Source organism: Rhinatrema bivittatum, chromosome 8 (genome assembly GCF_901001135.1).
Source record: "Rhinatrema bivittatum chromosome 8, aRhiBiv1.1, whole genome shotgun sequence".
NCBI classification, from domain to species: Eukaryota; Metazoa; Chordata; class Amphibia; order Gymnophiona; family Rhinatrematidae; genus Rhinatrema; species Rhinatrema bivittatum.
The window spans coordinates 42624822-42648150 of NC_042622.1; the positions used below are offsets into that span (position 1 = coordinate 42624822).

The 23329-nt window shown below is 45.1% G+C and overlaps 1 protein-coding gene across 3 annotated transcripts in view; it reads left to right on the top strand.

Moving 5' to 3' along the window:
* CCNDBP1 (cyclin D1 binding protein 1) overlaps nt 1–19034 on the top strand; it is a 53533-nt gene extending 34499 nt beyond the window's left edge. Inside the window, exons 6-12 of one of the 3 annotated variants that reach the window (XM_029611235.1) lie at nt 1563–1636; nt 3408–3484; nt 4230–4483; nt 6464–6524; nt 9476–9565; nt 9995–10041; nt 17029–19034. In XM_029611235.1, coding sequence (XP_029467095.1) covers nt 1563–1636; nt 3408–3484; nt 4230–4483; nt 6464–6524; nt 9476–9565; nt 9995–10041; nt 17029–17137 — 712 coding nt within the window. In that variant the 3' untranslated portion in view covers nt 17138–19034. Of the gene's footprint in view, nt 1–1562; nt 1637–3407; nt 3485–4229; nt 4484–6463; nt 6525–9475; nt 9566–9664; nt 9722–9994; nt 10042–17028 lie in introns of those variants that run through there. The other 2 variants (XM_029611237.1, XM_029611236.1) reach the window with 2 other exon arrangements.
* The last annotated feature ends 4295 nt before the right edge of the window (nt 19035–23329 follow it).

Genomic DNA, 23329 nt, shown 5'->3' on the forward strand with positions numbered 1-23329 from the left:
AGTTTTTTGTAATTTCCTCCTTTCTCAAGTTTATTGTAAACCGGCGTGATGTGCTCGCACGAACACCGGTATATTAAAAGCTGTTAAATAAAATAAATAAGAGTCCCAAGAGTAAACTCCACTGCAGATGTTCACTTGCAAATGGTGCCTCATATGCAGTATAACCTCAGAGTTTTCATAAGTTGTGACTTTACATTTAACTAGAAGAAGAGTAAACTTGAACTTCTGATCGTCTTTTGACCAAGCCAGTTATATGTATGTATGCAGATGTTTATTTTTTATTTTATATTCTGTCTTTTGATACTTCAGAGTGCATTATATTCAGGTACTGTAGGAATTTCCCTATCCCCAGAGGGCTTATAGTTTAAGGGGCTGATGTAATAAAATCCACGGTGAAATCGGCGCTAGTTGTCGGCGTATTTTTTTTTTTTTTTTAGCACGCGTGGCAAAAGCAGATGCCTCCTCAGGATGTAATAAAGGATGTATATGCAAGTGAGATGTGCACAAAAAATCCGCACTGAAGTAAAACACATGCGAAAACGCACGTCAATACGTGTGTGTCAAGGCCCTATGTAATAGACCGCGCAGAAACCTGTGCTGAAACCCGCATTAATGTGGTGACCCACGAGTGATTCTCGGGGCGAAAGCCTTCCCCTTTCATATAACAGTGAAGAAGTTAGTGGTCCGGGAGTGGCACTGCAGGTGGGTAGAGCAATGTCTAACCCCGTCACGTTCTGTCTGAACTGCATGGGAGCTGTACCAGCGGATACTGATAAACACGGGAAATGCAGCAGAGATTTCTTCAGCCAATCCGCAAAATGTAGCATAGCATCTGGAAAAATTGAAGGTAATCCATGATTGCCCAAGAGCAGCATGAACACACAACCACACTAAAGCCAACAGTGGAGTAAACCAGTCTTCAGACACGAGCTTTAACTTAACTCTTGCCCCGAACCAGGCACTAAAAAACCTGCATACAAAATACCCACACTGACTGATGCGTGGCTACCTGCATAGACCGTGAATAGTTAATTGCCTGTTTTGCATGCCATTTGCATGTACTAGTGCAAAACCAGCTGCAAGTTGTTTTTTTTTTTTGTTTTGTTTTTTAACTTTTTATATACATTTGTATAAACATAAACAATGAAGTTTTTAAGCGGATTTATGTGCACGTAAGACTAGCATGGGAAAAACACGCATGATAACCCACGTAAGTACGTGCAAAAACGTGCAGCAGTTTATTACATCGGCCCCTAAGTTTATATGTGAAACAATGGAGGGTGACGTGATTTGCCCAAGGCCACAAGGAACAGCAGTGGGATTTGAACCTTGGCTTCCTTGCTTCGCAGCCCACTGCTTTAAGAACTAGGCTTCTGCTCCACTTTTGAAAATTGCTATAATAGTATATAACATTTACATTCGTAACTCCTTTGAAAATTCACCTGTAAGTCTTTTTAAATGAACCTCTGAGCATGAGCAGACTTTTTGCTAAGCTCAGAAAATCCGATAAAGCAGATGCACATCACATGGAAATCCCTCAGATGCTCAATTCTCCTTTTCAGTTTGTCTCAGGAGCAGCTGATGTCAACAGGAGGATTGTGGGAAGCATGTGATCAGGTGTCCCGCCTACCCAGAGGTACATGGAATGATGAGATGTTCACAGCACTAAACAATATGGTGCTGTCTTATTGAGGAGCAGCTACTGAATTCCTTCCCCACTTCAAGGGGAAATGGCATAGTGTATCAGCGTAATCACAGTGTGAATTTAATGGAATATAAAGCCTATTTCCCTGTACGTACCCAGATCAGTCTAGAGTCCTGGGTTAATCATCTGTGCCAGCAGATGGAGACAGAGAAAGGAAAACTGACACTGCTTCATATACCCTGGTGCCACCCGCAGTTCCTCAGTATTTCTCTGTTTCCAGCAGATGGTGACTGCTGAATAAATCTGCAGTTTCTTCGGTGTGCCCAGTATTTTTTTCTAGCTTTTTTTCTTCTTTTGAGCCTTCCTCCCAGGGGTTAGGGTTCCTGGGGGGGGGGGGATCTCTACCCTGTTTGAGGTGGACGGGCTGGGGGTTGGTGACCCTTTTGTACGCCTTGTCCCAGAGTAGCCGTGGGGTGTACATCTGGTGGTCCAGATCCCTCCCCTCACGAGGTCGCTTTGGTGACTTTTTTTTTCTTTGGCTCCATTAGTTGCCTTTCCCCTCTCCTTTCCTTAATTTGCTGAATTGAGCTGGACAGCTCTTTTCAGCTTTAGGAGCGGGGACCAGTATTGAGGTCGATTAAAGTTTTTAAAAAAGGGGGAAAGTGAAGCAGGCAGGAGGCAGCGGTAAGGATCTCTCTCTCTCTCTCTCTCTCTCTCTCCCCCAACCCCGCCCCTCCTGCGTGTTGCTTTTCTCTTGGGGATTCTTTTCTGTTTTTGCCTTGCTTTTCCTCTGCCCTCCCGTGGTTCAGTGGTGCGTGGGGTGGCCTGCTGCGGTCTGTGTGCAGCGTGTATCTCGGGAGAGAGGGGCCCTCCGATCTCCTGTGGCCCGCAAAAAGGAGAAGAGCCAATGCTAGCGCGGCCACCCCGACTTCAGCTCATGTGAATGCTTCGGGATGCGTGCAGCCACCCGTTCCCTTAACCGCGGGAACGGCAGCCATTTTAGAATCCTCTGCAGTCGTGCCTGTGCTTTCGGGGCCAGATGGGGATTTCCCTCCTCCACTTTCCCTAGTCCACCCGGGTCCTATTGGGGGACAGGGGGACTCAGAGGGCGCCCTGGGTCAGGATCATGCCTGCAGGCTTTTCCCGCAGCCTCTCGGCCTTTCTTGCCAGAATTTATCCTACTGCTGTACAAGTTGTCCTCTCAGCTGTTGTATTTTTGAAATAGCAGAAGAATTATGTACCAACTTTTTTATACAAATTTTTATGTCTTTTTATGCAAGGTTTTTGAATGCACATTTTGTTATGGGACTGAGCTTGGGTATAGGTCAATACTGAGGAACTGCAGGTGGCACCAGGGTATATGAAGCAGTGTCAGTTTTACTTTCTCTGACTCCATCTGCTGGCACGGATGAATAAACCCAGGAGTCTGGACTGATCCGTGGTACTACAGGAACGGAAATTAGCAGGTAAGAACCAATTTTTCTATCTAAAGTTTTCTTGCACTTCATTGTATAGCTCCCTAATTCGTTAGTATATTAATTGCATCATCTTACAAACTTTCCTGCAAAAATGCAAATTTGGAGAGCATGCAACCGTTAACTTATAATATAGTTTAGTATTGGGAGAACTGGTGAGATTGCTGGGCCTTGGTGGTGGTAGTTGGAGATGAGATTGTCAAGTCAGAAGTTGGGTGTAGTTTTGTGGTATAACCAGTAAGTACATTTAGGGCCTCTCACCTTTTTTCATTTCTCATACCTTCTAGATAATCATGCAGCAGTGCTTCTAGTGATCGCGGCATACCTGGGAGTGGTAAAAGATGCCCTGGTGGAGATGGAGCAGGTAAGAAAGAGATGAGCTCGTACAGGGTGGCCCATGGAAAAGTAGCATGCCTCCAATGGACTGGTATTGGAGGCGGGCTACTTTTTCCATGGGCCACCCTGTATAAATATCTTCTAAGACCTACCAGGAACTCTGCAGCCTCCAACCCATATTGTGTTAGAAAAGTATTATAGATTGACAGTGTCCTCCTACTTTGAGTTTGACTACTGAACTTGTATGGCAGAAATGTATTATATGGTAGTGACCACATCATCTGTTTTGGCTATCAGTTCTCATACATATGTTGCCAAATGATCACCAGTTTTCATTGATTTCTGCTTCTCTTGCAGAGCCAGATTTATGCACTAGTGGTATTGGAATCTGTCTGAGGGTTTTGGTTGATAATGTGCACTGTTAAGGTCTTGACTGGTAGCCTTCTTGCCATTCTGCCCCAGGAATAGATGGTCCCGTGTTTTTCCCTCTGTCTGAAATTGTTTCCCACATGGCTCTGGTGGTATTCCTTATTCTGTCACCAAGTTTTAGTAGGTCAAGTAAGTCTGTCCTCCTCTCTCTTCCGGTGGCTGTAACATACTAAGGCAATCTCACTTTTTATGTTAGCTTAGATCTCTTTCCTGTGGAGCAGGAAACTGTTTTGCATTATCCTGCTCTTTGTGAGTGCCTCCCTAATTCATTTTCAAAGTGTGGCTATATCCCTATGTGAACAAGAGACGGTCTCCCTAAATCTGTGTTTTCTGTGTTTCCACAGGCTCAGGTGGATAATGTGGATCCTTTTGGTGATGTTTTGGAGGATGAAGAGTTAGGTGCTCCAGGTAACCAAGATACATACTGGTCTGAGGCTGATCGTCAGCTCATTGCCCCATGTATGGGACTGATAAAGGCATCCAAAGCGTGTCTCAAGAAGGTGATTGCTGCTGTGAAAGCTCATGGGAAAGCAGATACTCCAGAGCATGTGGCTCAGCTAGATGACCTGGCAGACATAACAAATGAAGTCAGCCCAAGGTTAGTAGTAAGATGTAGTCCCAGTCTAAAAGAAAACGAGGGAGGGGGGAGACAATTCAACTGAGGGACCTCTAGGTATGCAGACAAAAGGCAATCCAGTACTGAGAGTGCTGCAGAAAAGTTCATTGTCCTGTTTATGATGTCCTTTTTGTCTGACCATGTTTCCTATTTTTCACCCAACTATTGCATGCCTTTTTAGGTTTCTTTTTTTTATTTTTAACCAATCAGTTCCTGTAACGTTTCAGAGCGTTTCCAGTTTTTTTCTTGGGGAAGTGCAGACAGATTCCGGTTGCCTTCTGGTGGTCACGTGACTGTTGCTATTGATTCACTCCTTAGGTGACCATATCAGAACCAGCACCTTTTGCTCTCCTTGTGTCCTTAGGCAGATTACTTAATCCTACAAAGCCTTGGGTGCCGATTTTAGATTGTAAGCCCTCTGGGGAAGGGACTTGCCTATTGTAACGCCAATCCATCCATTTCACTTTGACACTCTTAGAGAGCCTGAGAGAGAGCTTTCCATTCTCCCTCTTGTTGGTGTATAGCACCAACCATCAGTCTATCATCTGGTCCCAAGGGTTATTTTAAGGTGCAGACTCCTAAGAGGTTTATATTCAGACACAGTTCAGATAACAAAGTTAGCTGGGTAAACATATCCAGCTAACTTTGGAGACATATTCAACAGTGCAGCCACACTATTGAATATAGCCGGCTATCTTAATTAGTTAGCCGGCTAACTTTAGGACAGCTTTTTGACTAGACCACACTTAGTCGGCTAAGTAATCCAGTAACTCTGAATATTAGAGTCAGCCGGTTAACTTAGCTGGCTAACTCAGCACCTCCCAGTTACACCCGTGAGCTCAGCTAGATGACCCTAACTTATCTAGCTAAATTCTAGTTGCTTAACTTATTAGCCGGCTAGAATTTAGCAGGATAAAGGCTCAATATATCCTGGTAAGCCATTTAGATGGATAACTATTATTTTATTTTTATTTATTTATTTTTAATTTTTATATACCGAGGTTCTTGTATCAAATACAAATCACTCCGGTTTACATAGAACACTGAAATGCCCCAAAAGAGGGAGGGGCTTTACATATAACAATAGAACAATGTACAAATATTACATTATCTATCTACATGGCTTTTGAATATGGACCTCTAAATGACTAGAGGCACAGGTAGAAAATCATATGGCACTGATATGCTCAGTATATGATGAGGTAAATATTTAAATCCTAATTAGTTTAGTAATTTGGCTGGATATAACTTATCCGGCTAAGTTATGTGGATATTCAGCGACACAGCTATGTTGTTGAATATCCGCATAGAAGGATGTGGTTAGTGCAGTTAGTGTAGCTGGGTTCAAAAAAGGTTTGGATAAGTTCTTGGAGGAGAAGTCCATTAATGGCTATTAATCAATTTTACTTTGGGAATAGCCACTGCTATTAATTGCATCAGTAGCATGGGATCTTCTTAGTGTTTGGGTAATTGCCAGGTTCTTGTGGCCTGGTTTGGCCTCTGTTGGAAACAGGATGCTGGGCTTGATGGACCCTTGGTCTGACCCAGCATGGCAATTTCTTATGTTTTTAAGTCACTACTTAGCTGGATAAGTTGTATACGTCTAAGTTTAGACCTGCTATTAAGTTATCTGGTTAAGTAGCACCGCCCTGATCTAGCGACTGCCCGTCCATAAAGTTCTCCGGCTAAAAGATAGCCAGATAAGTGACTTATCCAGCTATCTAGCGGCTGTTGAACTTAAGCAGATATTCTGTGGCTGCTAGATAGCTGGATAAATAGGACTTAGCTGGCTATTTGCCAGCTGAGTATCAGCCCCATTATTTTTGTGGTTTCTGTTGAAATGTTTTCTGAAACCCGCTGCTGTCTCCAGTCACAAGCTCATGGTTTGAGGCTCAGGGCTTTTGTACTGTTTGCAATCTCCTGAAGTTAGAAATAGTTCTGTTGTTCCTTTTATGTCCTCAGTGTTGATGAGCTGGCGTTAAGTATGTACCCTCCTGTGAATCACCTGGCCGTGCGATTCAATGTAAGTACCTCTCTTTGGATGCTTACGGTAGGGGCAGAATCAGCCAGATGTGGATGACAAAGACGAGCGCATGCATGTGCCCTTTCTCTGTACAGAAATTTGTGCCGCCTCTTAGTGTTTTTTTCATTTGTTTTGAGTTGCCAGTTTCCTCTCCTGCTCCTTTTGAGCTTCCAGTTTAATCAGAGCTGGGGCAGGGTTCTGCAGCTTTCATTTGCAACTCCCTGGGAGATCTTTTTCCTCCATTTTATATCCCCTCCCTACTCCTTTTATTTATTTATTTTATTTATTTATTTATTTAAAAGTCCGCTTGTTGCAACAGTAGTCTTTGATTATAGGCCATGCACCGGTAACCCTGATGGGCCTTAAATCCAGCTACTAATTGTTGCCATTGAGTGATGGCTGGGACTCCCTCCCCTTGTCTCCACAGCCCTAGCTGACCCTGGGAATGGAAGTGCTGATCTGGGAATCAAATCCAGGTCCCTCTGCATGGCATCAAATTATTTAAACAGGGGATTAAAACTTGGCTTTTTAAACAAGCCTACCAAGCATAATTATCTTACACTTCTGATTTAATACCAAGCTAATGTATATATTTATTTTTATTATATTATCTCTACCCTAACTATAATACCTCTCTAAGTGTTTACATTTTGATTATTTAGCATACTATTTAGTTTGCTATGTTAATTATATTATGAAATAATGTATTTACTTCTTTGGAAATGCAAAAAATTTAAAATGATTAATTGCTAACTACTGTAAACCGATTTGATATGCTTGCATGAAAAGTCGGTATATAAAAATTATTAAATAAATAAACTGTCATTTATAATGTATGGAGGAAGCTTTCTGCTTAATGTGTGTGTATATATAATCTCAAAGCCCCATGGAAGTTCAGACATTTTCTTATGTTTAACTTTTTTGGTGCACTTTTGTTTTTAATTGTACTTTATCACCTGTAGTATGTATTAGCTCTTAGAATGTCTCATTTACAGCAAAGATTCAAAGGCGTCATGTAATAATGAGGCTGGTGCCACAGTATGCAGTCAGGAGGCTTACATACTGCTCTGGGAGTTTAACCTCACTTGTGAAAGTTACATGGGTATGGTTAAACTCCAGTTTGAAGCGTGTCCTGCCTATCTACAGCTTTCCAGAGGGATAGAGCCTCCAGCCATTTCTGTTAAAATGCCAGCTTTCATGGCAGAATAGAGAACAGGTGCATTAGCCACCCAGATGACAGTGCCCTGCCTGGCTGGGTCAGGATGTTTGTTTTTAACCCACATGGCTCTTTAGCAATGTGCTTGAGGCTTCTGATGCTGCTGAGAGCATCTGTTTCGTACTGATGTCAGCTTGTTCTTATGGAAAGCAAGAAATAGTTTAGTTTCTCTTACTGCCTGCTGATGCAGAAAGGATGCTTCCAGCCACAGTAGAAGCTCTGCTCAAGTCTAAATATATATTTCATAGCGTGTAGCCAGGTGGGCTGAGGACCAGTGGTTTTATGCTCCCCAGCCAGCAGATGGGAGACTGGGTCAGGTTTCAAAGCTGTCGTTACCCTAGATAACACCCCATGCAGTGACCTCAGCCCTTCATTATTTCTCAGTCTTCAGCAGATGAGGACGTGCTTTCCCTATGGGGATTGTTGTGCCTTTTTGGAGGAAGAAATTCTACTCTTAAATTGGAGAAAAGATTGAGTCCCGCTTTCCTACAATGATACCTGAAGGTCCCTACCCCAGTGGAGAATTCCTGAGGTGATTTCCAAGATCCCTCAGAGATGTGCCTTGGTCAAGTAGCCGGTTCCCGGTGTGGACTTTGCTGTTGAAGCAGTTGAAAGGCAGTGGGTGCAGGAAGCCGAGCACAGCAGTGATGGCCAAAGCCCTCTCCCCCTGCAGCTGGAGACTGTTTGCGCTGTGCTGAGCCCAGGTAACTAAAAAAAAAAAAAAGTAAAAGGATTTCCTCCCAATTCAGAGACATTGGAGGGGTTTCGGTAAGACTTCCACTGGTCTCCTTGCTCGGTGTGCCGTACCGATGTCATTCCCGATCCCGTTGGGGTAAGGGGAAGTGGGCCTCCAAGCAGGTTGAGCGGCCTCCCGGTAGGTTAAGCCCTGCTTTAGGCTTGGTCTGAACACTGCATAGTAGGCCGCAGTGGCGCCATCTTGTGCACGTTTTTGTGCCTGTATTGCCCACCATTGGGGGGTTCAGGACGAACCTGAACCCGAGCCTGACCCTCTCTTGGGCTGCCGACTCTGAAAGGACTGAGACTTCCGAAAGGACCGGGACCTCTGAAATGCAGACATTGTCTTGTCGGGAACCATTCCTCTGGATGACTCCAGGAGTGTTACAGCTTTGTACTGTTCCATCCTTGTTGCCCAAAGTAGTCTTTTGAGTTTCATTTGAATCAGTCCATTTCATTGCTATCCCTATATAAACACAAGGACATGGAAGAATATTGCCTCCTCTGCCATTTGAATGTCAGTAGGCATTTGGTGCAGTATCTCGAAGTTTCAGAACAGGTCAAAAAATGGACCGCCTGTTTGTCCATCATGGTTGAAGGAAGCAGGGATAACCAACTTCAGGGGCTACCATAGCTTGCTGGATTAAGGCGGTGGTCACAGGAACCTATGTGGAGGCAGGAAAGCCATTACCCCTTCAGGTTAAAGCTCATTCCACTAGGGTTCAGGCGGTCTCATGGGTGAAGCTAGACTACTGTCTCCCGTCAACATCTGCTGAGTGGCAACATGGTCGTCCTTGCACACCTTCTCCAGGTTTTATTGTCTGGATGTTCAGGCCTGAAAGGATGCAGGCTTTGTAAGGCTGGTGTTAACCAGACTGCAGGCAGCCTCCTGCCCTGATCGGGAGTAGCTTTTATACATCCTATTGGTCCTGAGTCATCTGGCTGCACGCTAGGAAATGGAGAAATTACTTACCTGATAATTTCATTTTTCTTACTGTAGACAGATGGACTCAGGATCCCGCCCATGGCTGCCCAAGAATGGAGACAAGGATTCACCTGTGGAGTGAATATCGATTCCAAGAGATTAGGGGTAAGCCGTCATCCAGTCCCTAGATCAGGGCATCTATAATCTTACTGGGGTTCAGTGTTTGGTTGAGTACAGTTACGGTTATCTGTTTTTTATCAATAGTATGTCCACAATGGCTTTTTGAAGAGAATACTGAAGGACTGAGGTCACTGCAGGGGGGTGTATGTAGGGTGACATCAACTTTGAAACCTGACACCGTCTCCATCTGCTGGCAAGGGACCAAAAACCCATTGGTCCTGAGTCCATCTGTCTACACTGAGGAAAACAAATTATCAGGTAAGTAATTTCTCCATTCCAAAAGCTTCTCCTTTTTGTTATGAACATTTTCCTTATGCTGGGGAAAACTTATAACTGGATTCTGTATTCCACTTAGCAGGTGGATGGTAATTTGCATATTCCCCCATCAATGAATATTTGTGCTTATTTTTTCAGGCTGCAAAACTGGCCTCTGTGTTGAAGAAAGTTTTGGAAATCTCAGAGTGAGTATTCTTGTGGCTCGTCCTTTGAAATAGTGAATCTTTCATTTCGCTACAAAATATATAAAACAGTGATCTAGGGCTGCCTTTGTGGCGTGGTGGCAGTGCTGTGCACTGTTATGTGAAAGTCCCTTGTTGGATCGCCCAAGTCAAGCCTTCTGCTTCCCAAATCAGCTGGAGATGTTGCAGAGACAGAGTTCACAGTCCTCATGGTGGAGGGAGGTTTGTTCGTCGTTGAAAGGTCACATTCAGGGCCTATGAATGCAGGGTTCATGAAGAAGCCCTGGTTCATGGCCGCCAACCCAGCACTATCACTGCAATGACCAGGCTAGGTTTGTTAGATGAGGGGTGGGTGCAGGTTGGGTAGGGGAGAGAAGATAAGATCCCTGGGTAGCTGTGAATAAAGGCTTATGGCACCAAGATCCAAGTCCTTGTTCTGATTGAGATGGACGCCAAAGGATCAAGATTTCCCTCCTCCAAAGATATGAGTACATGTGATTAGTTCCCTTTCATTAATTTGATGCTGAAGGAACCCGGATCTTGTTTGACTGCACTCTGTGGCTACTAGGGGAGCTCTTGATGGGAGGTAGGAGTTTATCAGTAGCGGAATTACCTCCTCTTTGGATCTTTCAGAAACCAGGGACAGCAACTTTCTATGATATTATTAAAGTGCTGCATTTCTTTTTGAGGTGTTGAGGCAGGCCGGCCTTCCAGACAGATTTGTCTGCTGGGTGCGGGCAATGTACACTAGACCCAGGGCGAGAATTATAGTAAATGTTTCTCTAACTCAGTTTTTCCACATAGCCCGATGTTCGCGGCAGGGTTGTTCTCTCTCCCCACTTTTATTCGACTTAGCTGCGGCCAGAGGCTCTATTGCTATCTGGCATAATCTAAATATGAGAAGGTTTAAGGTTGAGGATAGGGATCAGAAAGATCTCACTGTACATAGACAATCTTCTCGACGACATGTCCGATCTTTTGACTACCAGGCGTACTTTACTTGATATTTTAAATCAGTATGGTGTTCTCTCAGGCCACAAAGTGAATTTTGATAAATCTGAATTGTTTCCTGTGGGAAATGTTGTAATAATACCAGAGTGCCTTTCTTAGTTCCGGGTGGTGCGGGAGGGATTTAAATATTTGGCTATCTTTGTCCCCAGTGATGATCAGGATTTATTCATTAAGAATTATCGTCCCTTAATCTGGAAAGTGAAACAGGATATGATGGCTTGGAAGAACCTGTCTGTGTCTTGGGCAGGAAGAGTTAATTTCTTGAAGATGAACATATACCCAAACTTTTATATTTATTGCTACATCTTCCTTGTACAGTTCCAGCTGCTGTATTCAAAGATTTGCATGGTACTATTACTAAATTAATATGGTAATATAAGCAGGCCGGTATTAAGCTTTCCCAATTGTGGCTCCCTAAAAGTCAGGGTGGGATGGCCCTACGAAATCTGCATATTTATTACTGGGCCGCTAGACTAGTGGGTTTGAAAGCGTGGTTAAATCTGTGCCATGGGTTGACGCTTGAAAAGGATCAGGTTGAAGGTATCAGCTTGGTAATGCTTCCCTTTTTGTCAGTGGACTGTGCACGGGCTGTGCATGCACCTCGCCGCATCCCGTTTAGGCGCCCAAAATCTGTGAACATAAAATTTTAAGAGCGAGCCAACAGTACGCACAGTTACCATTGCCAATGGCTCTGGCAGCCAAGAAACATAAGCGCCTTTTTCTCTGCGCTGCTTGTCATATTAGGCCTTCACAGTCTGACCTGGATTCCAATTTATGTCAGCACTGTGAGGAAGCCCTGGGAGAATTGGCCTCCCTGGACTTTGCTAAGCCCGGCTCCTCCCATTCAGAGGATGGGCTAGCCACAGCCTTAACTGGAAGTACCTTGGATATGAATACCCCCGTGACTGGGTCATCCATGGAAGAGGGAAATTCAGTGGCACCTACTCCAGGCATGGACCCGGCTTTCTCTTGGGTGGAATTCTTTCAAGGCCTTCAAGCCTTCGTACAGGCACAGTCTGCTACCTCCCTTGCCTCTGTCTGGATGGAATTTCAGCCAGTAAACCCTCCCTTTCCCAGTCCTATTGGCAGACCTCGAGGCATGCTTCAGCTCACCGAGGATATCCTGGCATGGACAAAGAGATTCAGATTCCTTGGAAGATGGGAAATCCCCCCGGTTTAGAACCATATCGGACCATGTTACGGTTTTTCCATAGAGACGAATTGCCAGCCCTAGTTTCCCAGACCCTGAAGATGCTGGGAGTTCCTGGGGCGGACTCTGTGACAGAACCAAAGAAGAAGCCCATTCTGATTTTCTTATGGAAAGCCTCTTGCTATTTTCCAGTACTGGAAGCCATCAAGGAGTAGGTTGTCCTGGAATGGGATGCCCCAGAATCTAAAATAGCTCCCTCTCTCGTTGGTTCCTGAACCAAATGCTTCATGAAGCAGTTGTTTATTCAATCCAGGAATTTTATGTTTCTAGCATGTCCTGATGTTACATTTACCCAGTCAATATTGGGGTAATTGAAATCTCCCATTCCCTGTACGTACCATGGGTTGAGCCTCCTGTCCAGCAGATAGAGACAGACCAAAACTGTAAGGGTATCCTGTATCAGGACAGAGCCTTTACCCTGCATCCCTTCAGTATTTGTCTGTCTCCAGCAGATGCAGGCAGCTGAATCTGCGGTTCCCTTTCATCCTTAGTTTGCCATTTCCCTATGGAGATTTTCTGTCATACTTTTGGCAAGATCAAGCAAGTATTATTTATCTTTGCAAAATGTATTAAAAAAAAAAAAAAAAGGAATCTGTTATTTTACGGCGACAGCTCTGTCTCCTTGCTCTTCTGGGTGCCTAGGGGGGCTTGCCCCCTTGATTACTTAGCCTAGGCTCCCTTTCCCGGTGACCTATGTGTTTGGGGCGATACTGGTGGTCCAGTCACTCCCCCTCTCTGGCTGCCTTGGCCCCAGGACATCTAATTCCCTGGGTGTCCTGACAGGGAAGTTTATTCCTCTGCAGTTTCTTTAAAAAAAAAATAGCACACAGAAAATGAAAGTTAAATAATTGGAACGAGGAAGCCTTACTCTTACTCCTGTTTTACTTCAGGGACGCTAGCGAGCAGGATTCGATCGCCTGTATTCGCTCACCGGGGCAGCACAGCTCAGCTGTTTCTCTCCTTCGTGGCAGCTCCTTTCTCTGATCATGCTGCGTTTAAATCTCTGCCTAGCCTGCGGGGAGCCTGCCACGCGGCTCTCCCGCGATGGGCTTTGCTCCAGGTGCCTGCTGGGTGGGGAGGGCCTATCCGTGGCAGCAACTAAATCAGCGACCCTGGGGCGGACTTCTCACCGCATGGCCAGGCCGTTCCCTGCACAGCAAACCGTGGGAACGGCGGACATTTTGGGAGTCAGTTTTACTTCAGAATCAGGGCTGCAGGAGGGAGGGGAGCCAGATTTGCATATTTCCCCCCCCCCCCCAAACCGGGAGTTTCTGGCTTCCCTGGATCTGACGAAGGGCGTATCTTCATATCCTCATTCATCAGGTTCACTAGCGCTTCCTGAAATTTGCAGTGCTGGGTCAGCATTTCCAGTTCCAGGCTCTCCCCTTTGGGCTGGGCATGGCTCCCCACACATTCACCAAGGTTTATGGTGGTGGTGGCGGTGGCTCTTCGGCGTGAGGGAGTGCTGATGCACCCTTATCTCGGCGATTGGCTGCTTCGGGAGAAGTCGTTAGATGGGTGCCACACCACGGGGCAAAACGTTCTTCGTCTGCTAGAGTCTCTTGGCTGGGTGGTCAATCAGCGAAGAGTCACTTAGAACCGTCTCAGATACTTGACTACCTCGGGACTCATTTCGACACGAAGCAGGGCAAGGTGTTGCTCACGGAGGAGAGAATGGCCAAGTTACAGTCACAAGTTCAGCACCTGTTAGCATTGAGGGTACCCAGAGCCTGGGATTTTTTGCAGGTACTGGGGTCGATGGCCTTCACGCATATGCGACCGCTTCAAAGGGCTCTGTTGGAGAGGTGGAATCCGCTGTCAGAGGCCTTTCATCAACCGGTCTTTCTGGCTGTGTCTGCGCTGAGCAGCCTCTCGTGGTGGCTGCAGTTGTCCAATCTACAGCGTGGCATCAATCTGGAGGTTCCGGATTGGGTGGTTCTTATTACTGATGGCAGTCTCTCTGGTTGTGGGGGCGGTCTGCGAACGGCAGTCAACCCAGGGCACTTGGTCTTCAGAAGAAGCCTCGTGGCCTATCAATCGATTGGAGAACAGGGCAGTGTGTCTGGCACTCCCCACCTTCCTCCCTCTGGTTCAAGGTCGCTTGGTCAGGGTGCTATCAGACAATACAACGACAGTAGCTTACATCAATTGTCAGGGCGGCACCAAGAGTCAGGGGGTGGCCCTGGAAGCTCAAGAGCTGTTTCTCTGGGCGGAACAGTACTTGGTTCAGTTAGCTGCATCTCATATCGCTGGCGTCGACAGCATCCAGGCCGATTTTCTCAGTTGCAAGAGCTTAGATCCAAGTGAGTGGGAATTGGTAGATTCAGCAATGCAGCTCATCCAAAATGGGTGGGGTTGTCCTCACGTCAATTTGATGGCAACTCGGCTCAATGCGAAAGCACCTCTGTTTTTCAGCAGCAGGAGGCAGTATGGGGCCGAGGGGGTCGACGTTCTGGTGGTACCCTGGCCTCGGCGGATCCTGCTTTGTTTTCCCTCCATGGCCTCTGGTGGGCAAGGTATTGCATTGCATAGAAAAGCATCCGGGGAATGTGGTGCTGGTAGCCCCAGAGTGGCTGCGTCAATGGTCCACTACGTCTCGGTCACCTTCCGTGTCCTCTCAATCAGAAACCCATGTTTTCCAACCAGGCAGATCGATTTTGTCTAGCGACTTGGCTTTTGAGAGGTGATGCTTGAGGCGGAAAGGATACCCAGAGGCGTGATCTCCACACTTTTGCAGGCTAGGCGAAAGTCTACTTGCCTCTCGTACGTTCGGGTTTGGAAGGTTTTTGAGGCTTGGTTTATGAACAAAGGGACACTGGTGGTTCATCCTCATTAATCCACGTTTTGTCTTTCCTACAAGAAGGTTTAGCTAAAGGCCTTGCATTTAACTCTCTTAGGGTGCAGGTAGCGGCTCTAGCCTGCTTAAAGGGAAAAGTTGAGGGCTACACCTTATCCTCCCATCCTGATGTGTGGAGGTTCCCTCAGGAAGTTAAGAATGTGTGTCATTCAGTGCAGAAGGTCTGTCCTCCCTGGAACCTTAATCTGCGAAGTGTTGTGTGACGCTCCATTTGAGCCAATTTGGAGAGCGACCCTTAAGGACTTAACTCTCAAGGTCGTCTTCTAAGGGGGCTATCTGTTCTGCCAGGAGGATTTCGGAGTTGCAGGCTTTGTCATGTCAGGACCCTTTCCTTCAAATCTCGGATACAGGAGTCTCATTATGTACGGTTCCTTCTTTTGTTTTGAAGGTGGTCTCTGCTTTCCATGTTAATCAGGCTGTCGAGCTCCGAGCTTTCCCAGAATTGGATGCTTCTGTGCCACATGCTCAAGAGTTAAGTTATTGAATGTCCGCAGGGCTTTGCTACAATATCTCAAGGTTACTAATGATTTCAGGAGGTTGGATCATCTTTTTGTTTTATGGAGGGGATCAAAGAAAGGTACCCATGCCTCCAAAGCAACCATTGCAAGGTGGCTTAAGGAGGCTATTGGGTTGGTGTATATTATCAAGGGCCGTCAGGTTCTGCAGGGTTTGCGGGCCCACTCAACTCGGGCTTAGGCGGTTTCGTTGGCGGAGGCTCAGATGGTGTCTCCGCAGGAGATTTGCAGAGTGGCAACTTGGAAGCCATTGCATACCTTTGTGAGGCATTACCAATTGGATTGGGGGATCTCAACTCCGGTCTTTTGGTGAAAGTGTCTTGCGAGCAGGACTCTCCAGGTCCCACCCTCTCTAGGAAGCTTTGGTACATCCCAGGAGTCTGGACTGATTCGGGTACGTACAGGGAAAGGAAAATTGGTTCTTACCTGCTAATTTTCGTTCCTGTAGTATCTCAGATCAGGCCAGAATCCGCCCGGTTTGGAGGGGGAGAGTCTTCCTCTCAGCTGTAATCCTTTCGTCATACTCCTTTTCTTTGTTTATTCATAACAGATTTTTTATCAAGTTTTTGCACATAATGTTTTGGCTTGGGTACAGATCAATACTGAGGTACTGCAGGTGGCACCAGGGCTTATCAAGCAGTGTCAGCGAAGCTTTCTCTGTCTCCATCTGCTGGCAGGGATGAATAAACCCAGGAGTCTGGACTGATCTGTGGTACTAAAGGAACGAAAATTAGCAGGTAAGAACCAATTTTCCTATCCTGTTGTGTACCTCACTAAGAAAAGCTAGTCCACCTAAATTAAATGTCTGGCACTAGTCTGCCAGCCAAAGACCAGAAACCTCATTTTGGGATGGGGCTCGACGCTTTTTCTACATATGCACACAGCAGACAAACATAGGGATATGGGAAAGGGGGCATCCGTGAAGCAAACTAAGGAAGGGAAAAAAAGAAACCAAAATAAATGGAAAGGGGGCTGGAGTGGGGAGGCTGTAACCCTGGTAAGGGAGGGTTTGGAATTGCTCCCACTTCCCCATCGCTACCCTCATGCGGACCCATTAGGCCCACCCACTGCTTCATAGACTTACTTTGTTACCCAATTATGTAAGCACTTGATTCTAATTAGCCAATTAATTGTGCTATGGAAACTGGGGTTCAGTGACTATTTCACACACAGATTCTGAATTAGTCTTATTGGTCCTTCTTTGAACATTGTGTCTCAAACACAGAATTGTTTAATTTTACCCTTTTTATTGTATAAGAAAAGACAGTTTCCAGTTAAACAAGGATGTCATGGTAAGAACTTAAAACTCGCATTGTTGTACTTGGGGGTTAACAAATGTTTTCTCAGCCTTTTTTTGGTGAACTGGATCTTAATAACTTTTCCTTCTCCTTTTTAAGGTCAAGTCATACCTGTGTGGAGTCAGAAGTTAGCTGGATTCAATTCCTGAATGGCGTAGTAGATCATAATATGAACAAAATCAAGGACTTGACCCAGAATGCTCTTTAACCTTATTGTTCTCGATATCTGGGCCTCCCCGTTCCTACGCTGGAGCTTACACAGCCTGTGCACGTTATAGAGGAAGCAAGACTATTGGAAGAAAGGAATTCCTAAAGAATAAAAATGTTACCAAGTGGGGAGAGGAAACGAGCTTTCTTTAAAATATGCTTAGAAGTCAGAAAATGAACTCTTGCCTAGTATTAGAGCAGAGTTGGTGTTTTGTCTGAGGTGACAGATTTGTCCGGACTGCCATTCAGAAACCTGTCTGTAAGCGAGGGTCTTGCTCTAAACTACATGACCTTGTGAAAGTGACTGACCCCACTGTACAGGGTGAAGACATTTTAATAATCAAGGGCACTTCTCAGATTGTGCTTGAGCTGAAGAAATGGTGGTTTTACCCTTGGGAAACAACCGAATATGCTGCAGAACAAAACGTGTTGCTTTCTTTGCAGAGACTGTTTTCTTGTTTGTGCTAGGCACGTTTTAGCATGGTTCTGTCTGTCTCATGTAGAAGTGCAAGATGGATTGTGCTTTTGCGTATAATCTCTTCCTGTTGATCTGGATCTCTGTTCTTCCACCTCTTATTGAAGAGAATGGGGGGTTTCACCAGTAGGTGGGGTTGATGGCCAATAAAAATGGAGAGGAGGGAGAAGAAATGGAAGGAGAGCTAGGAGACAGTGGAGGGAGGGAAAGAAAGTAATTAGGGAAGGGAAAGAAGAAAAAGTGGGAGGAGACAAAATGAAAACCCAATAAAGAGCGGAAATGAAGAAGAAAGATGAAGAAGCCAGCCCTGAAGATTGGAAATTCTTCTTTTGCACTCCGTTTCAGTAATTTGGCCTTTTTTGTATATTTAAGAGACTGCAATTATACTCACTCTTGTGATGTAGAATCTTGAAAAGGGGCTACAGATTTGTCTTAACCCTTGCTACTGATTCTACTCCTAGTCTGCCACAGCAAACCTGGGGGTCTTGACACATGTTACATTGTAAATGCTCCCACTAGTCTTAAAGAAGAATACATGGGTATCTTAGGCCACTGGGCACGTTCGATTTATGAATTTGGAGCCCAAGAATTGACAGCTTCAATTTAACTGAGAATGGAGGTGTATGTTCCAGTATTAATGAAGAAAAAGATTAGAGTCAACCTGTCGATGATAAATTGGGAATGAGTTTGTAACTCCGCAGTACCCAAAGCCAGATTCATATTGGCATGTTAAACTGAAACATTGGAAACAAGGTGAGAAGTGTCCCAATGCTCGTTTGGCTTGGGGTTTGTTTTTTTTTGGTGGGGGGAGGAGGGTTTTAGTTTTGGGGACTCCTGAAAAAGAATAACCAACTGTTAGATTATATGTGCTAAAAGATTGTCCAAGCTGGAACTAGTTTTCCTTAAAAATTTATGGAGGAGATTTATTTATAACCAAACATAAGTAAAGAAGATTTGCCATCCTGTTTCAGACTAAAGATCCATTAAGCCCAATATCCTGTTTCCAACAGTGGCCAAGCCAGGTCACAAGTACCTGGCAGGATCCCAAGGGGTCAATAGATTCTAAGCCTCTTACCACAAGAATAAGCAGTGGATTTCTGCAACTCTACCTTAATAATTGTTAATGGACTTTTTCTCCAGGAACGTTGTCCAAACATTTTTTGAATGCAGCTACACTAATAGCTCTCACCATATCCCCTGGCAATGAATTCCAGAGCTTGCTTAATGCATTGAGGAAAAACAAATATTTTCTCTTATTAGTTTTAAATGTATTATCTAGTAACTTCATTGTGTTTCCCCTATTCTTTGTACTTTACAAGAGAGTAAACAACTGATTAAAGTTTACTTGTTCCATTCCACTTGTTAGTTTATAGACCTCTATCATATCTTCAGGCAGCCATCTCTTCTCCAAGCTGAAGAGTCCTAATCTCTTTAGCCTTTCTTCATATAGGAATTGTTCCAACCCCTTTATCATTTTGGTTGCCCTTCTCTGTACCTTCTCTAATTCTGCACTATCTTTTTTGAGATGTGGTGACCAAAATTGCACAAAATACTCCAGATGAGATTGCACCATGAAGTGATACAGAGGCATTATGATATTCTCTGTTTTATTCTCCATTCCTTTCCTAATAATCCCTGGCATTCTATTTGCTTTCTTGACTTCTACTACACACTGAGCAGAACATTTCAACGTATTTCAGTGATGACACCTAGATCCTTTTCCTGAGTAGTGACTCCTACTGTGGATCCTTGTATTATGTAGCTATAATTTCAGTTACTCTCCCCTAAGTGCAGCACTTTGCACTTGTCTATATTAAATTTCATTTGCCACTTACATTGCCAGTGTCCCAGTTTTGCAACTTTGAATAATATTGAGTCATCGGCAAATTTGGTTATCTTACTTGTTCCCATTTCCAGTTGTTTATGAATATATTAAAAAGCAGTGGTCCCAGAACAGATCCCTGGGGCACTCCACTATTCATGCTTCTCCATTCGGAAAGTTTTCTATCTTTTAACCAGTTCGCAATCCACAATAGGACTCTGACCGCTATCCCATGACTTATTTTAATTTTCTAATTTAATTTTCTCATGAGGGACTTTGTCAAATGCTGTCTGGAAATCCAGATACGCTATATCAGCTGGCTCATGTTTATCCACATGAGTAATTTACGCCCTCAAAAAAAGTAGCAGATTGGTGAGTCAAGACTTCCCTTGCTAAATCCATGTTGACTTTGTCCCATTAAACTATGCCTATCTATATGTTCAATAATTTTTTTCTTTATAATATTTTCCACCATTTTGCCTGGTACAGATGTCACTCATTGGTCTGTGGGTTCCTGGATCACCCCTTGATCCCTTTTAAGAAATTAGCGTTACCTTGGCAACCCTCTAGTCTTCAGCTCTCATAGAGGATTTTAATGCTAGCTTGCAAATTTCTAATAGGTCTGCAATTTCATTTTTCAGTTCTTTCAGCACCCCAGGATGTATTCCATCTGGTCCAGCTGATTTTGCTACTCTTTAGTTTATCAATTTGCCCTTTTACATTTTCCAGGTTCAGTGAGATTTGTTTCAGTCGTGCTGAGTCATCACCTTTGAATATCATTTCTGGCATGCATATAACTCTTGTATCTTCCTCAGTGAAGACCTAAGCAAAGAATTAATGTTTCCGCTAGGGCTCGTCATTCCTCAGTGGCCCCTTTTATACCCCTTGCTCATCCAACTGACTCCCTTGCTGAATTTTTGCTTCTTTTCAAATTCTCTCTTTGCCTTCCTTATCAATGCTTAGTATCTGATATCTCAGTGCTTATGCTGTTTTCATTTCTTGAAAGATTATTATATCAGACCAACCGACTCTGGTCCCTGGCATCGCATTCATGATGCTCGAAAGATCCTTTCTCATGTGTGCCAGCAACTGCCTACATGAGAAAACCCCTATATCGTTACCCCCCAAATGAATTATTAACACTGTAGGATAACCCTGTGTTTCTACCAAACTCTGCAAAAGGCTTGTCAACAGCCCCCATTTCATTCCCCCTTTAAAAAACCATTTCACTTTAAATTTTTTCTCGTTCAGGTCCAAATTTGCTCCATATGGACGCCTCTTGGCACGATGGAAAGCCCACCGCAAGAAAGAATGGCCCACGACCCAGGCACACTCGACTCTTCCTTGCACCCCTTCCGGTTCTGAAAAACAAAAGCTTACTTTAGCCGTGAAGGAACTCGGTCACCTTGCCCCATTTAATGCCTTACATAGTACCGGAATGCCTTAGACCTCCACCGTCCGATGGATTTAATCTGCCCACTAGAAAGACCCAACTCCGCCACCGTGGTTGCCGCTCCAATTCGGAAAGAATGCGGTGTAAAGCATTCACTCTGCCACCCCAAAAACCGAACCGTCGCTTTCAAAACCAAAGCGAATTGAAATATAGTCAAGGGTGTACCATTGCAATGCCTCAGTAACAAACCCTTCTTTTGCGGCCGCACTCTCATGTACTTGTGCAATATCTTAACTGGGCAAACACTCGTCCGCGCCGGGACCAATGTTATCTACTGCCCTCGACCCCTTTGATCTGTTTTCGACCTGTGCAACCACAAATTAACCTTCTCGCCGAACAACTGCACTCCTTCCACTTGCAAACCCTCCCCTGAGCACGTCGACGAGCGCACCGCCAGCTCGCTTACCCGGAAAGCACCGAAAAAGGCTAATATGAACGCCGTCCGAAACAGCAAAGCCTCGTTCTGCGACCAACATACTGCCCCCACCTTATCTATGATCTCCACCAATTGAGCGTACTTAACCGGTCTTCTCCTATCCACCACTCTTCACCGTGTACGCCCCCATCCCCCAAGAACCCGCCTCACCAAAAAACTATCGAGGGGATTAACCCCTCCCTTTAACTTTTGGAAAAAGGCAAACCCGGCTAACTGAGCTCTGACAGTGGCTAAGGACTACCCCTGCCCTTTGGCCCACATGATAAAACGCACTACATCGTTTTCCCGCACTGGTCTCTCTGTCCATCCCACCGTTTGCAAAAAACTCAACACTACTCCCCTGCCCGCTGCATAAGCCTTCCACGTAGCCGGTGCCACCGATTTGCTGAATTAATTGCCACGCATCGTCGTTCCAAGCTGCAATAGATGCTCCGGGAAAACCTCTCCCATTGTCCTCGCTCCTGGAGCCATCTCCCGGAAAACATCCCACTTGAAACGAGAGAGAGCATCAGCAATTAAATTCTGCGTCCCCGGCACGTGCTTAGCCGTGATCGTCATATTCAACTGCAAACATAACAGTATCAATTCCCTCATCAACCTGGAAACCTTCAGACAGTTAGCCGCCTGCCTATTTATGACTTGCACCACCCCTAAGTTGTCACACCAGAAAACTACCTTCCTGTTTCTCAATTGTGGGCCCCAAATCGTTACAGCTACCACTATGGGGAACAACTCGAGGAAAGTTATGTTCTTGGTGATCCCATTAAGAACCCATTCTTCCAGCCACCTTTGAGCGCACCAACGACCTTGAAAATAAACTCCGAAACCCACTCCTCCCGCAGCATCAGAGTACAGCTCCAAGTCGCGATTGGTCACTTCCCCTACCGGGATCATGCGCACTCCATTAAAGGAAGACAGGAATATTTCCCAAATGGCTAATTCCTCCTTCACCCCCTTTTTGATGCGTATGAAATGATGCGCGGACCTCACTCCTCTCGTTGTGCAAGATAATCTACGAATGAAAGCCCTCCCCATAGGTATCACCCTACAAGCAAAATTCAAGGATCCTATCAGAGTCTGCATCTGTCGTAAAGTAACCTTTCTCGATTCCCGGACCGAACTCACCAACTCCCTTAACTTAGCAATCTTTTCAGCCGGCAAATGCGACACCATTGCCTCAGAATCCAACTCAATCCCTAAAAAGGAAATCCTACATCTAGGTCCTGCAGCTATCGGGACTCCTAACTGTCTGCACACCTCCAAGAAACCTTGCAACTGCTCCTGACACACCGAACTGCTACCAGGCCCCACAAACAAGAAATCGTCCAAATAATGCAACATCTCTCCCTGTGTCGTGTAACATTCATGGTCACCCAATGTAGAAACGTGCTAAAAGTTTAAAAAAAGGCACAGGAAATTGAACAACCCATGGGCAAACAACGATCCACATAGTATGCCCCCTCGAACGAGAAACCTAAACGGGAAACTGTCCGGATGCATTGGCAACAACCGAAAATCCGCCTCAATATCAGCCTTTGCCATTAACGCTCCCAACCCTGCTTCCCGTACTAACGCGACAGCCTCGTCAAAAGATGCATATCGTACCGACCTAAACTCAGAAGGGATGAAATCATTCACCGCTTCTCCTGGAGGAAAAGACAAATTCAAAATTAATCGAAACTTCCCTGGCACCTTTTTGGGTATTACTGCCAAAGGAGACAAATGCATAAATTCGAAAGGCTGGGTCTTGAAAGGCCCTGCTACCCTCCCCAACCGGATCTCTGACAGCAACTTTTCCCTTGCCACCTCCACTCGCTGAGCTACCGACCGAGCGTTTTTTACCCTCCCCCCTTTACCCGGCCCCTCGTACGGGATTCGAAAACCTACTCTAAAACATTCCCTCAAAAACTGTGCACTCTCTAAATCTGGATAACAAGTTAACCATTGCAATAAGACTGACCAAATTATCGGCGAGTTCGCCTTACAATACAACCACTCTTTATTTCC